Source organism: Aegilops tauschii, chromosome 1 (genome assembly GCF_002575655.3).
Source record: "Aegilops tauschii subsp. strangulata cultivar AL8/78 chromosome 1, Aet v6.0, whole genome shotgun sequence".
NCBI classification, from domain to species: domain Eukaryota; kingdom Viridiplantae; phylum Streptophyta; class Magnoliopsida; order Poales; family Poaceae; genus Aegilops; species Aegilops tauschii.
This window is the reverse complement of record NC_053035.3, coordinates 434,015,009-434,028,914: the sequence shown is the minus strand read 5'-3', so window position 1 is coordinate 434,028,914 and position 13,906 is coordinate 434,015,009. Positions and strand designations below refer to the sequence as shown.

General features: G+C 45.4%; 2 protein-coding genes across 2 annotated transcripts; both read right to left on the bottom strand.

The window, feature by feature from the left end:
* Window positions 1-2,112: 2,112 nt before the first annotated feature.
* On the bottom strand, window positions 2,113-3,181 carry LOC109764004 (ethylene-response factor C3-like). The gene has a single exon (XM_020322878.4). It carries the CDS (start codon window positions 3,134-3,136, stop codon window positions 2,297-2,299), a length of 840 nt encoding a protein of 279 aa, XP_020178467.1. The 5' UTR covers window positions 3,137-3,181; the 3' UTR covers window positions 2,113-2,296.
* A 1,706-nt stretch (window positions 3,182-4,887) lies between these two features.
* LOC109764000 (coilin) lies at window positions 4,888-13,511 on the bottom strand. The gene is made up of 13 exons (XM_020322872.3): window positions 13,228-13,511; window positions 12,968-13,032; window positions 12,065-12,337; window positions 11,634-11,813; window positions 10,920-10,986; window positions 10,247-10,315; window positions 9,058-9,250; window positions 7,627-7,661; window positions 6,290-6,595; window positions 6,108-6,179; window positions 5,773-5,928; window positions 5,409-5,688; window positions 4,888-5,319 (listed from the first exon to the last, which is right to left on the bottom strand). The coding sequence occupies exons 1-13, from the start codon at window positions 13,432-13,434 to the stop codon at window positions 5,057-5,059; spliced, it is 2,166 nt and encodes a 721-aa protein (XP_020178461.1). The 5' UTR covers window positions 13,435-13,511; the 3' UTR covers window positions 4,888-5,056.
* Window positions 13,512-13,906: the final 395 nt, after the last annotated feature.

Below are 13,906 nucleotides of genomic sequence, written 5' to 3'. Positions count from 1 at the left end.
TTCAATCTCGTTACCAGCAAGTCTCTTTACTGGTTCTGTAATACATCACCTTGTGACTAACTCCTTAGTCGTTTGTTTGCAAGCTTATGATGTGTATTACCGAGAGGGCCCAGAGATACCTCTCCGATACTCGGAGTGACAAATCCTAATCTTCATCTATGCCAACTCAACAGACACCTTCAGAGATACCTATAGAGCATCTTTATGATCACCCAGTTACGTTGTGACGTTTGATAGCACACAAGGCATTCCTTCAGTATCCGGGAGTTGCATAATCTCATAGTCGAAGGAATATGTATTTGACATGAAGAAAGCAATAGCAATAAAACTGAACGATCATTATGCTAAGCTAACATATGGGTCTTGTCCATCACATCATTCTCCTAATGATGTGATCCCGTTATCAAATGACAACACATGTCCATGGTTAGGAAACCTTAATCATCTTTGATCAACGAGCTAGTCTAGTAGAGGCTTACTAGGGACACGGTATTTGTTTATGTATTCACACATGTATTTAAGTTTCCGATCAATACAATTCTAGCATGAATAATAAACCTTTATCATGAATAAGGAAATATAAAATAACAACTTTATTGTTGTCTCTATGGCATATTTCCTTCAGCGGCCTCCAAAGCCCGAGCCTCGGAGGTCTCCCCAACGATGGGGGTCTGGAGGGCCTGGACGTTTCGGCGATGCAGCTCTTCCCTCTGCTCTGCAGTGAGGGCTTGGGGCTAGTACTTGTCATGATCACGCGACGGGCCACCGCTGTCGCCGCCGTGACGGAATCCGAGCGGACTGCGCTGGGAGTTGACCATGAGGACTTCCGCCGCGGGATCATTACTTTCGCACTCGGAAAGTGTATCTGAATGACCAGTCGGCAGATCGAACAATCCGTAGAGGGATTCGACGGGCTCAATTGCCATGACTTGAGGGGTGGTCGACTGGTGAGCAACCGCGTGCTTCACCCACTGCTGGAGCCGCGAACGACCGGATCGCTTGCAACGGCGGACGGCGGGGAGCGAAGACGCCACGGGAGCTGACCGATACTGAGTCGACGGCTACCGTAGGAGGACGCCGCAGGCACTCGCGTGCGCCGCCCCGCGGATGGGGAGGGCCTCGACGTCAAGGAGGCTTCTTGGAGCCGGGCGGAGTCATCGGCGATGAAGACGAGCGCACCGAGACGGATCTCGTGACCCAGAGCCAAACCACCGCCGGAAACCATGTTGATGGAGATCGAAACTTGCAACCTCGCCCGAAGTCGCTCAGACACCTGCCCCACGGTGGGCGCCAACTGTCGTGGGAATGATTTTGACAGTAAGAGTAGGGGGTACGTAGGAGGAGGCAGTGTCCTAGCTACGCGAGGTTGTACGCACAGATTTACGAGTTCAGGCCCCTTTCGGAGGAGGTAATAGCCCTACGTCTCGGTGTCGCGGAGGCTTGTCGATTGGATGTGATGTTACAAGGGGTGCGAACCCTTGTGCCAGAGGGGAGGGGTGGCGTATATAGAGTGCGTCTGGCCCCTCGCAGCCCTCAGTTACACAGGGGTTTAATGAGAGTTATGTCTTGAACATTACTGGTGATGCCCGCAATAAATGGTCTTTATGACGACGGAGTGAATGCCTGACTGTTGCCATCCTGGGGTGACTTTAGGCCTTCTGTGTTCCGAGTGGGTTCTTGTATGGTCGAGTGAAATTATCATGGTCGAGTGGAATTGGGATATCCGAGTGGAATCTTCCGGCGAGTGGAATGCACTTTAGGGCGATTTCAATCGGTATCTTCTGTTGAACCTTGTAGGCCTTAGACTCTAGAGTAGTACTTTGGATATGATGTCTAGGTCAGGCCTAAAACCCTACTCTAGATAGATGTCATGGACTGCTACCAACACAAAACATTGACACCAAACATCGACTTGCGGGCATGTTTGGACTTTGGACTTGACCTGGTCGATCAGGACATGCATGCATCTTGTTTTCAGTTCACTTTACCCGCCAATGGAAAAAACTAACAACAATCCCATGTACCTTTTGTGTTTCTTTTTTAATAGAAAAAAAACAGCGACCCAAGCCACACAATTCGAACTTGGCGCCTATGAACTATCTACAACCATGCATTCATTTTGACTGGATTCAAACCCAAACATTTGTCACAAAAACAGCAAACCTTTTCTCAATCCTACAGAAGCTATCTAAATTCTGGAACGAGACCCGACCAGCAACAGCAACAGGGAAGGGGAGACCGAAGAAAGAACTACACAAATGGCGATCAATCCATCGTTGCCAACTCTCTTCTTGCATCAGATGGAATGATTGCTCGAGCGCCATGAACCGGAGGCCGAGGCCGTCATGCCGTCGGCGGCGCCGAGCAGTTCCTCGAGGTACTCCGCGCCAAGGTCCTCCAGCTCCATCGCCACGCCCTCCGGCCGCCCACGGGCGGACTTGGCTATTTTGCGGCACGGCGACGACGCCGTGGCCTTTCGGCTCCGCATGGAGTGCCGCCGCTTGAGCGCCAGCACGGGCGACACCCCGTGGGCGCGGCCGCGCACGTCTTCCCCCGCGCCCTCGAGCGAGCGGCGGACCTGGTCGGCGGGGAAGTTGAGGACGGCGGCGCCGCCGCGCATGGCGAAGGCCGCCTGGTCGTAGGCGAGCGCCGCCGCCTCCGGGCTCTCGAACGTGCCCAGCCACACCCTGACCCCGTTCCGCGTCGAGTCCCGGATCTCCGCCGCGAACTTGCCCCATGGCCGCTTCCGCACGCCGCGGAACGCGCGCCCGGCGTCCACCGCGGCGTCGGTGGCCTCCTGCTTCAGCGGCTCCACCGCTGCCCCGTGCGCGGAGGCGCCCTGGTGCCGGGAGAGCATGCTGAGCAGGAGCTTCTCGTCGGCGTCGCTGGTGTCGAACGGCAGCGGAGGCGGCGTGGCCGGGGCGTGGTGCTGGCAGGTGCTCCACGTAGACGGCACGGAGTCGGCGGAGCCGGTGGAGGAGCCCGGCGAGTGGAGGGGAAATGCTGCTGCTGCCGCCGCTGCTGCTCGGTGGTGCGTGGTCATGGCACGGCGCGCCAAGAAGTTGACGACGCCGGTGGTGAGCCGCGGCGACGTGGAAGAAGAAGAAGGCGTGCACGTGCTGCTTGGATCGGCCATGGAATGTTCCGTTGATGTGGAGTTGAAAGTTGAAACGACCGGAAGCGCGCCTCCATGATTTTTATACCGGCGACAGGAGTTGGTTGGGAAGAGAACGAAGCAGGGGAGGGTAATATTGGGATCATATAAAAATGCTCTGTTTCCTGGTTTCCCGACTGTTTCCGGATGCCTTTGCCTGCCTACTTGCCTTGCTTTGCCGGGGCTCCACAAAATGCAGGAATGTTACACTACAGCAATTGTGAAAGAAGATGATAGTAGCAGCCAAGGTTTTTTATTTCGGAAGCGAAAACCTTTTGGACGTCGCTGAAATACGTGAAATTTCAGAAATTCTCTCGGATTTTGAGTTTTCAAAACTCAGTAAGTTTTAGATTGAATCTGGCTCGAAATTTCAGGGTTACAAGTATTTCGGACCCCACCGAAATATGCGGATCTGTGATCATGGAAAATCATGGTGGTAATATTACTCGTTGTAGCTGAGCTAGCCAACTTAAGTATGATCAAGTGGGAGTTAGCCAGAGGGTGGTAGTGGTGTACACTCCACTGCACTCAAACGGTGAGCGAGCTTAGCCGCACGTGAGTCAATGTTGAGGTCCATTGCACCTGACCTTGTCATATTCGCTCTGAATTAGGCAGTGGCTACCATCTGGCATATTATTACCACCAATCCACCATTCGTCGTCTGGCATCACTCTGAAATTTCCAAGCATAACACACTCCACTGGCTGCAATTTAGCTGGGTGAGACGATTAATTATGTTGCTGCAAATGGTGGTACGTGATGAGGCCGCACGTGAGTCAATATTTGCACCTCACCATCACGTCCTTTTTAATTTGTCGGAAATTTCCAAGCAAGCATAGCCGGTAATTAGGCGGGACGTGCATGCATGCATGGATGCATTGCACCTCGATGGCCCCAGCAGCGCTGCTCCTTGGAATCTTCCTTCTCTCCTTCTTTCGCTTGTTCCTTCCTTCTTCTTTCTTGGTTCCATCATTTAGAGTTTTATTAAGATCGCCACGTGTTAATTAGCTATGTTACGTACGACCGAGTCACTCACTTTGATTGTCTTCAATCGATTCGTTAGAATGTTATAAGAGACAGTTTTATATAGTGACTCCACACATGGAAAATACATTGTATCTACCGAAAACGGCTTTCGTTCCGCTTTATATATATTTATAAAGCGACGACAACCGTATAAACAACAACCGCATACAACTCAAAGCAAACGACAAGTGGACAAATTGAGCGTCGCTTGGAGTCAAGACAGATTATTCACGGATGAGATAAGGTCACAACTCTCCCTCGACCTGGTGAAAATGAAAGGCGAGTGACTCATTCACAACTCTCCCGTTAGCGAGGGAACGCTCACAGAGGACAACGCCACTGTCAACATCGCAATTCGTGCTATTGATTTGACGGTGGATGGTGCATTCGCTCGAAATCACACATTATCTGACATCAGTTCCTTATGATTTAGGATGTTTATTTCACTGTTCTATAGAACCGGAACTACAGTGCTGTCTTTCTTCCCATTGATCTGATTCTGATGCACTGGCGTTTACTGTAAAACTCTGGAAGTTCTGATGCAACAGTGTTGATATTAATCCGGTTGCAAAACTTAAATTATAAAGGCAGGTTTTGAAATGCTTGTAGAAATACGGCCAGATCATGATGTGTTTGTTCGTTTTCGCTTCGTGGTTGTTTTTGCGCCCCGGGTATAATCACTTACTATTTCCCCCAACAACGCAGGATGATCAATTGCATTTACGCGGTCTTTTAAACTCCAAACCGACAGTTAAACATACATTATCTTGTTTCACCACCAAATGGTTTGACAACTGCTAACAGACATCTTCGTTCGGCCAGGCATCGCATACAAAATGACCCGGCAACTCCCGAACGCGCCGTGCTAACACATCATCACTTGCCGTACTTCCGGTTGTTGGGTTTGCCTCCCCTGCCGCCTCCCCTACCGCCTCCCCTGCCACCTCCTCTGCCATTGTTGCCTCTCAGAAGCGCAAGGGTCGGACCAAGGGCGGTGCTTCTCTGCGCTCTATACGACCACGCCGAGGTGCTGGCGTTCTGTTTCCAAGCTCCCCACCCATTGTTCCCCTCGGCTTCATCATCAGGCTTGCCGTTTGGGACCTCGCTGCTTGCCTCCCAGGCCTTATCACGCGTGTTTTCTGCGCAAAAAAACCGTCGTTTCTAAATCAGCGTACAATAGCAAGACCTGCTAGGTGTAGAGGAAGAGATTAGCTATATCGGTCTATACCTGGCGGCGCTTCTGGGCATGGTGGCGCTTCTGGGCCTTTACTGCCATCTGGCACCGAGGTTCCATTCTGGCTATGAACTTTGCCCTTGTTTTTGTCCAAGGCTGGCACCGAGGTTCCATTCTGGCTATGAACTTTGCCCTTGTTTTCGTCCAAGGCGACTGGTTCTCCGACCGGTGATTTGCCTTCCTTCCCTGTTTCTCTAATGGGAGTGCTAAGGTCTGCGGATACCGGCTCGCTGCCCTTCACTAGTCTTACATCGAGAAGGTTGGGGTACTCGATCTGCATGCAGTAGACGTCGAGGGTGATGTTCACCGGGTTTGAGCACGTGGTTAGATTGGAAATTGAACATGGGTGAGTGATTACCTCCAAGGAGCCATCTTCCTTGTAGGGTGACGTATCCACCATCATAGTATCTGACTCGTCCTCGCATGTAATTTCCTCCGTGATGATTGGATGCTCCGGAACAGGTAACAGAATGATGCGCGATGATATCAGATCATACACAAGAACTTTACCAACCTGAAACAGTGTGTAGAATGATGAAACATAGGTTGCCCATATTTAAGCACAGCCGATGGCTCGAACATTTAAGATGCGTTTTGCTTTCATGTTTGCCCTCGCATGTTTGAAGCAACAAATGACCCATGCAGAAGTGCTTCCATAAGAAATTGAAACTTCTAGTAGAAATTGTGTCATACCCGATACGAAGAAATCTCCGGACACCACGAGGAAGACAGCGTAACCAATCGATAAGCAATCAGATCTCCCTCCTGTAACAGAAAAAAAAAATAGGTATGCTCACAAAGAGAATGAAACTAGACAAATAAAATACAGCTTAAGAATAATCAACTTCTGCAAAGCAACTAACAGAAACCAATACCACTGGAAGACGTGTTAGGGGGTACAGAGCTTCAAAGTCCAAAGGTTCGCTGGTAGACTTCCCTTCCTCAGCAACAGATTTTTCCTTTGCTAACAGATCATGATTGATCTCATTGACCTTTTGATTACTGGCCCCAGAAAAAACATTTTCCTCATCCCTACTATCTACCACAAGATGGTTAACTTCAGTATTACTTCCAACTATTTTCCCAAGATTGCCGGTATCAGCACTTTTCTTGTTTGAGTTGTTCATTCCCCACTTCTGTCCCTTCTTTTTGCTCATGGTTCCACCCCACGTGAAATTTGCCTGCAACCACAAGCATAACATCAATGGGAAGTGAAGTTGATGCTGATTTTACTTAACTTAAACATTTTTTTTCTATTTCCCATTTTCATGTACTCCGTTCCTAAATATAAGTCTTTTTAGAGATTCCAATAAGAACTAGATACGGATGTATATAGACATATTTTAGAGTATAGATTCACTCATTTTGCTCCGTATGTAGTCCATATTATAGAATCTCTAGAAAGACTCATATTTAGGAACGGAGGAAGTACGTAAAATGGTCATCTTGATAATGCATAATTCAAATCTACATCTAACTTCTTAGATTTTACGAATCTGCATTATATATTTCTTCGCGTACATGCGCTGGATACCCCATGAAACTTGGGCTAAATATAACGTGGAAAGTGGAAGAACCTATCATTAACACCCTAGGGGGAACCACCTGTAAAGGCTTTAAAAAAATCTGTAAAAAACATATGGGGAAGGGATGATGTTCTGCAAACTATTAACATTTCAGAATAAAACTCAGCCCACATTGGAAGATCTGGAAAGGAAAAGTTCACTCCATTTCTTTGCTTGTTGACTTCACACTCTCTTCCTAGGTGTAGCTTTTTAGGGGAAATTTTCAAGTGTTTTATCTGTTGTTCCCACAATGTTTTGAAAGAGTGGGCGGTTTCTTCTTGAATGTTGTACCCCATCGGGATGAAATAAGCCTCACATCTAAATTTCTTATAAAGGAATATGCTATCTGGAGTACTAATTAATGTGTTAACAAGCTAGATAGTAATTCTGAGTCTAAAGCTAATGAAATAAAAATATAGATGTAGCACAAAATCAGAAGTTAATCCACAAGTCAACATTTAGGTCTTTGCATCTGTTGTCTGTTGAAAAACATTTGGGCAGAACAACGCATCCAATTGAACTGAGGGATAAGCAACATGTTTCAGTAACTACATAGATAGGCCCCAAATTTTAGTTGTTGCAGAAAGATTGAACATTATAGGCATTCCATGATGAATAACAGAAAGGACAAAGAGAAGCAAGTAAACCTGTGCTTCCTTCGCTGATGACGTATTTGGTTCACCTATAAACACAAATAATTCTGTGTTAAACAAAATAAATGATTATTCAGGTAGGGATTGAAGTTTGTACAATGATGTCTATAACACAAGAATGATGATTCCTATATTACTGTTAGAAAAGTTTAAAAAAATACAACTCATGAAGGGAAAATGGAACTGCAATATAGTTGATTCACAGTTTCACACAGAAAAAATATATAGCTCCATAGCCACTTAGACAACTGACTTCCGGGCCAGTTCGTTAGGGGCTTATGGGTGGCTGCCAAAATAAGCTGCCCCCTACCCCGCTTATTCTGGCAGCCCAACCTAAATTTTTAATTTAGAAGCCTAGTGGTTGACCCTTAATTAGTCTCACTGTGATACAAATCTTGGTTCATAGTGGTACCTACTGTGTAGTAGAGGGCAGATGACATTGCTTGAAGGGGATAAAGGTTTTCAGAGAAGGTTGGATATAATCTGAGATACAGAGATGTTGAGAGAGAAAACTAATTCATTGTTCTTGCCTGAAAAGCAAAGATGCAATGCGGTCCCTTCCATGACCTAATAGGACAGATCTCCAATGCCAAGTGAACTTATCTCTAATACACCCAATCTATAAAAATAAATAAACTCGACTAAGTAACTAAAAAGCAAACCAACTATATTAATATTTCCAACTAATGGTGACTATGGACACAGTGAATCCAACTAATGGTGACTGTGGACATAGTGAACAACACAATCTACCAGCAGTGCCACTTTGCAACGGTAAGACTATCCTCCTTGGATATTCTCTCAGAAGATCAATTCAGGAACAAACTTCATAGGCTTGGGAGCAGCACTGTTTTATACTTTCCTAACTTAGCACAATGATCTGCCTTGAGGATCCACCCCTTTCAGGTATAAATAAGCAGATAATTGGTCCACGATGCAAATTATAGGTATTTTCCCGAAAAACACAACATAAATCATTTGCCTCTTTTATGAATGTCAAATTGCACTGAATGACTACAATAACTCTACCACAAAAACTATGAAAGTAATGTCGTAATAATTTCACTATATTTTGAGCTTCAAGTATGACTCAAGAGTCAAGAGGCGGGACACAAGCAGACAAGCAGCTCATACAACAAAACATAATAAAAACTTGAATAATAGCAAATTATTATCAAGATGTCAAAAAACATTTTCCAGTTGACCATACAGAGCATAGAATGTGTCCATGCTTGGACATGCATAATGGCATGTGTGCAAGCTCACATGCAGTGTAGTCAGGAGCACTACAATTCGTACAAGCTTTCTTTCCCAATGGGGATGATAAACAGATACACTATCAGTGAAGTGCCAATCGACAAATCAACTGTTGCAATGCAGAAAATCGTATTAGCAGCAATTAGCTCTTCACGGGCTCAGGAATACCTGCTGGCTCAAAGCGAATGTGACCAGGACGAACCACAACTGGAACAATATCTTCTGATGCATCAGATTCTTCCTCCTCTGCTTCATGGCTCAAGTGAGGGCCATTCTCATTGCTTGACGGGCAAGGAAGATCATTGTGATTGCTTGAGGATGGACAGTCAGCAGCATTGGCTGATTCCTGGCAGTCCACATTCTACAAATATACATTGTGGATTAATATGTTTGGCTAACACCATTTATGTTTTATGCCTACAATAGATATGAGACCATATTAGGTACGACAATTGTGCTAATCGCATGGGAGATCTAGAGCCACTGGAGTAGGGTACCAATTGAAATACATGAAGGTTCTCTTTCAGCCCCACGTGCAAGTTTAGAACAGACCTTGTTTTGCAACCAACAACCAACATCATTCCTCCTACCGCCTCTGCTGCAGCACCGGGAGCCCTCCCCGTGGAGGCCCATTTCACAGCTGCCACAATTGCCGCGATTCCTCCTGTTGCCTTCGTCTCGGCTGCCACCAGCCGTCCCCATGGGTGAGCTCTCCGTGGCTCGGCTGCATGGCGCGATTTAGGATCGGGATGGGTGAGAGAGGATGATCTCAAAGCGCAGCGCCACGGGGAGAAGGTGGGTCTCGCACGGGAGAGCGGAGCTGGATAGGCTAGCGAGCTGTGTCCGGGAGAGACTGGAATCTGGGTGATAAAGTGGGGATGAGAGGGGAGAGAAGCCATCACCAGACGATTGGGTTCAGAGGATGAATGAAGCATTCAGAAGTAACATGAGTTACAGAATGCTCGTAAAGTAGTACAACCGTAAATCATTAATGAACCCTACTACGGATTCTTAGATAACGATTGCCTTACCAATCTACAGGTTCAAACTCTTGATAGACTCTAATATCAACTCACCGACTGTCTTCTTGAGAGACTTGGGAAAAGGTAGAATTTAAGGAAAGAGCATGGCTTGATTTGAAAAGGTCCACATGTGGATGTGACTAGTGAGATTATTCAAACATCTATTTAAACAACTTATCTCTTTGGCTGCCACTGATCCAACAAAGCTTGTCAGTGGCAGTGGTTCACAAATCTGCAGTGTTATCGGAATTCCTACCCAACATGCCCTAGTAATAAGGATATAAAAGATACCATGTGAAGTCGAAAGAGAACACAAAAAATCGTTACCAAAATACCTCTTTCAGCTTTTCTTTCTCTTGCTTCCTAAGTTGCCTTTTGATTTTCTTACGACGAGCACTTCGACTCTGACAGGACAAAACAAAAACAAAAATACATGTGATAATTAACCAAAATGCAGAGGCAGAAAAACTGTTACATCATAGCTTCTGTTTCAAAATTTTAGTATGCCCGTTATTAGCATATCAAAGAGGAGCTAAAGGAGCATGATCCAGTCCTATCTATTGTCTTATCACAGCCGAAAGATTAAATCAAATTAAGAGAAGGAAATACAACTCCATCTAAATCTCTAGGCAATTTAAATATCTTATCTTACAAGTAGCATCTGCCGTACATATTTATTTTATAAATGAAAATGCAGTAGAATATATTGGAAAAAATTGAGGTCTATTTTGGCCAAGAACAGATACTTTCTATTACTACGTTTAGCGATGCAATGCCCAACCTGGCCATAAGATTATTATTATTATTTACAATGATCCGTCATTGTGGTATCTTTAGATCAGTTTTGAGAACTTTGGGTCTCATAACGTACTATAGATACATGATAATGTTTACCAACTATAAGAAACATGAAAGTTGATGAGGAAAATATTTACAGCCCAAATAAACTAACAGAGATAGAGCCAATCACTGGATTTCTCTAAAAGCAGAAATGCAGATTACACAAACCGTTTTAGGAATTTGAGTTGTCTGCCCAGCCACCTCAGTTTCGCAACTCAACTCGGTCTTATTGCACCTGAAAATGTTCCAAGATTAATTTTTCGCAAAGATCTAACAGAAAAAGAATGACACTAATTCTAAGATACTCCAGCGTGAACAATATGAAAAGACTGCAAGGGAGTCAATAAGTCTTAGTGTATCATGATAATACCTATTTTTTTAACCAGAATTACTGCTAATACATGTACATACCACTAAATGAACTAGGACGTACTTTGTATTAATGCTCACATTCTGTTGTACATATATAACTAGAAACAAAAATAAAAATAACTGCCATTACAAAAAGGCAAAAACAGTTTTTAAAATGGTGTAACAGAGATAAATGCTGAATCATTAGAAAATGCCATGTTCAAAAAGCTTCTTGCAGTTTATGCAAATATAATGACATGTCATCACTATCTCTTGGTAAGGGACAATGGAACTCCGTACACCTTTAATGCACAAAAGATTATAGCATATCGAGTATATCCAAAGTATGTTGTGGTGATATACTCGATATGCTATAATCATGTAATTTAAACCAATTTAGCACCATTTACTAGTATTGATTTTATTGCTTGGATTGGTACTTTGCCGTCCATGATCCTTGGTAGTACCACTACCAGGAAGAAGAGAACTTGTTTATCGGATGGGGCGGAAAGAAGAAAATTAATATATTACCTGTCAGGTTTTTGCTTTCCATCCAACTCAATAGTACATTCAGTTTGAATATCAGCCTTCTTTTCTTCAATACCAATGGTGGACGGCTTCGACTCTTTGGAACCATGAGAACCCTGATCTTGGCAAATATCATCTACCTTGCTGCACCCGATGTGTTTTACCTTCTTCTGTTTCTTTCTCCTGCATCACCAGATGGGTAGCAGAATCACTTGAACAGAACGCAACACGGGATAGGAGAAGCAAGCAGCCATGAAACCAGATGTGATCTAAATGGGAGTGTAATCATCGATTTAGGGGCGGGGGCGGGGGGGGGGGGGGGGGGGGGGGGGTACATAGCCTTTTACTGTTATGACTTACGAAATTACAGACTGAGTGGTAATCCTTAGTTGGCAAACGGGACAAAAAAATATGGTAACAAACAAGGAGGATACCTTGAGCTCTCAGGTATTTTTGCATCTTCATCTTTCCGTTTCCTCTTGGAGCTTGTATGCCCATTTTCTAGATTGTGGTTGGATGTTACATTTTCTTCAGGCTGATGATCACAATGCACATCTTCTTCTTGGTGCTTACTAGAGTCAATTTGATACTCAATTGCAAGGATTTTATCATCAGTCTGAAGCGGCCGCATTTCTACTTTCTCGGGATCTTCAATACAGTGTACATCGTCATGGTGTACCATTCTCTTGCAAGCTTTCTGTTGAACCCTGCAATCCAAGGAGATGGGATGGTAGCATTGTTGTAAATAACATCATTTCCACAATTTACACGAATGGTTGTATTGAAACTGGAATACTAGATGGAAAAGGTTTTTTTCCTAGCCAAGTAAAAGTGTACATGGAAACTGTTCACCACAAATTTCCTCACCATCCCCATATAAGTATACAACTCAACATGCCAGTGGAAAACAACATGCTACGTCCAAAAACACAGGAGAGTTCTCCTACGGAATGCCATCATTCATGTGAAACTCTAGCTCTTCAAGGATAACATATAATTTACTTATATCATGCCGAACACTTCAAGCATCAGTTATATGGGGATAACTGCCATGCAGATGTCTCGTATGTCCACAGCCCACTCAATCATGGGCATATGAGATTTGACTCGGGGTGATAATCTGTGGGGCTTTCATTTTTCCAGAAGAAATGGCAGATACCCCTACAGTGAGACATAGCATGCGCACCGAGTGAATCTGACATGGGTGCTCTGCATAGCCACAAGCCCACAACCCATCGATTCCCCCAAAACCGGAACCCAGAGATCCAGACGCCACAATGTTACATCAGATACCACATTAAATTCAACGGAAGAAAAATCAATTCTCGACCGAATACCTTATGATATCCTTGTCCCTGAAGATACAGGTCGACTCGAAAGGCGGCAAGGCAAATCCATCCATCTGCGCAGAGAGACAATCCATCAATCCCTGGTACGGAAGCTAAGAATCGACAAAAACAGATGGGGAAAATCCACAAGAATCTAGGAACTGCCCGGAAACCCTCGGGCATTCGTGTACGGGGAGTCCCCGACTGAGAGCCCCATGCGTCACACAAATGCGGAAGGGTGAAGGAGGGGAGGGCGGAGGGCGTCCCACCGTCAAGACGACGCCGCCGGGGCAGGAGCGGTGGAGGCGGAAGCGGGCGGCCACGTGGGCGGAGAGGTCGGCGACGGTGGCGAGCTCGGGCCGGAGGAGGAGCCAGCAGCGCCGGAGGTCCCTCTGCGCCCGCCGGAGGAGGCGGGTCTTGTCGAACACGAGCCGGAGCCTGACCGGCGACGGCGATGGCGCCGGCGGCGTCGCCATTGGCGGTGCGGGAGGGAGGGGGATTTGGGGGTTTCGCTGGGTGGAGAGACTGGTGGAGGCCGTAAAACCCTGGCTCGGTCCGCAGGACGCACCGTGGCGGTATTTTAGGGCCGCTTTTTTTTAGACGTTTCATTAGGCCATTTGCGAGTATTTGAAAATTATAAGTAGAAAAAACACATGATTGTTATGTTTACCAGTAGAATGCCCGTGCGTTGCAACGGGCTTTTTAAAGCACTCTTCATTTGTTCCATTTTTCTTCCCTTAACTAAAATGTTTCTCACGGTGATATGTGAACTCATAAATTTACAACCAAGCTAACATATCAAGAGGTAAAAACATATTTATCGAAAAGCATATGTACATCAGATTCGACATTAAGGTTCCGTGTCTGGTAGATTGAGAACAAAAAAAATGATGACTTACCAACAAATCTCATTTATATTTCAGAACATGGTTGTCCTACAATTGTGTG

Coding starts and splice junctions, on each gene's coding strand:
- LOC109764000 (XM_020322872.3), bottom strand. CDS start 13,434: ATGGCGACGCCGCCGGCGCCATCGCCGTCGCCGGTCAGGCTCCGGCTC. Junction 11,814..12,064: donor AAAATACCTGAGAGCTCAAG/GTATCCTCCTTG, acceptor CTGGTGATGCAG/GAGAAAGAAACAGAAGAAGG. Junction 5,929..6,107: donor CGGAGATTTCTTCGTATCGG/GTATGACACAAT, acceptor ACACTGTTTCAG/GTTGGTAAAGTTCTTGTGTA.
- LOC109764004 (XM_020322878.4), bottom strand. CDS start 3,136: ATGGCCGATCCAAGCAGCACGTGCACGCCTTCTTCTTCTTCCACGTCG.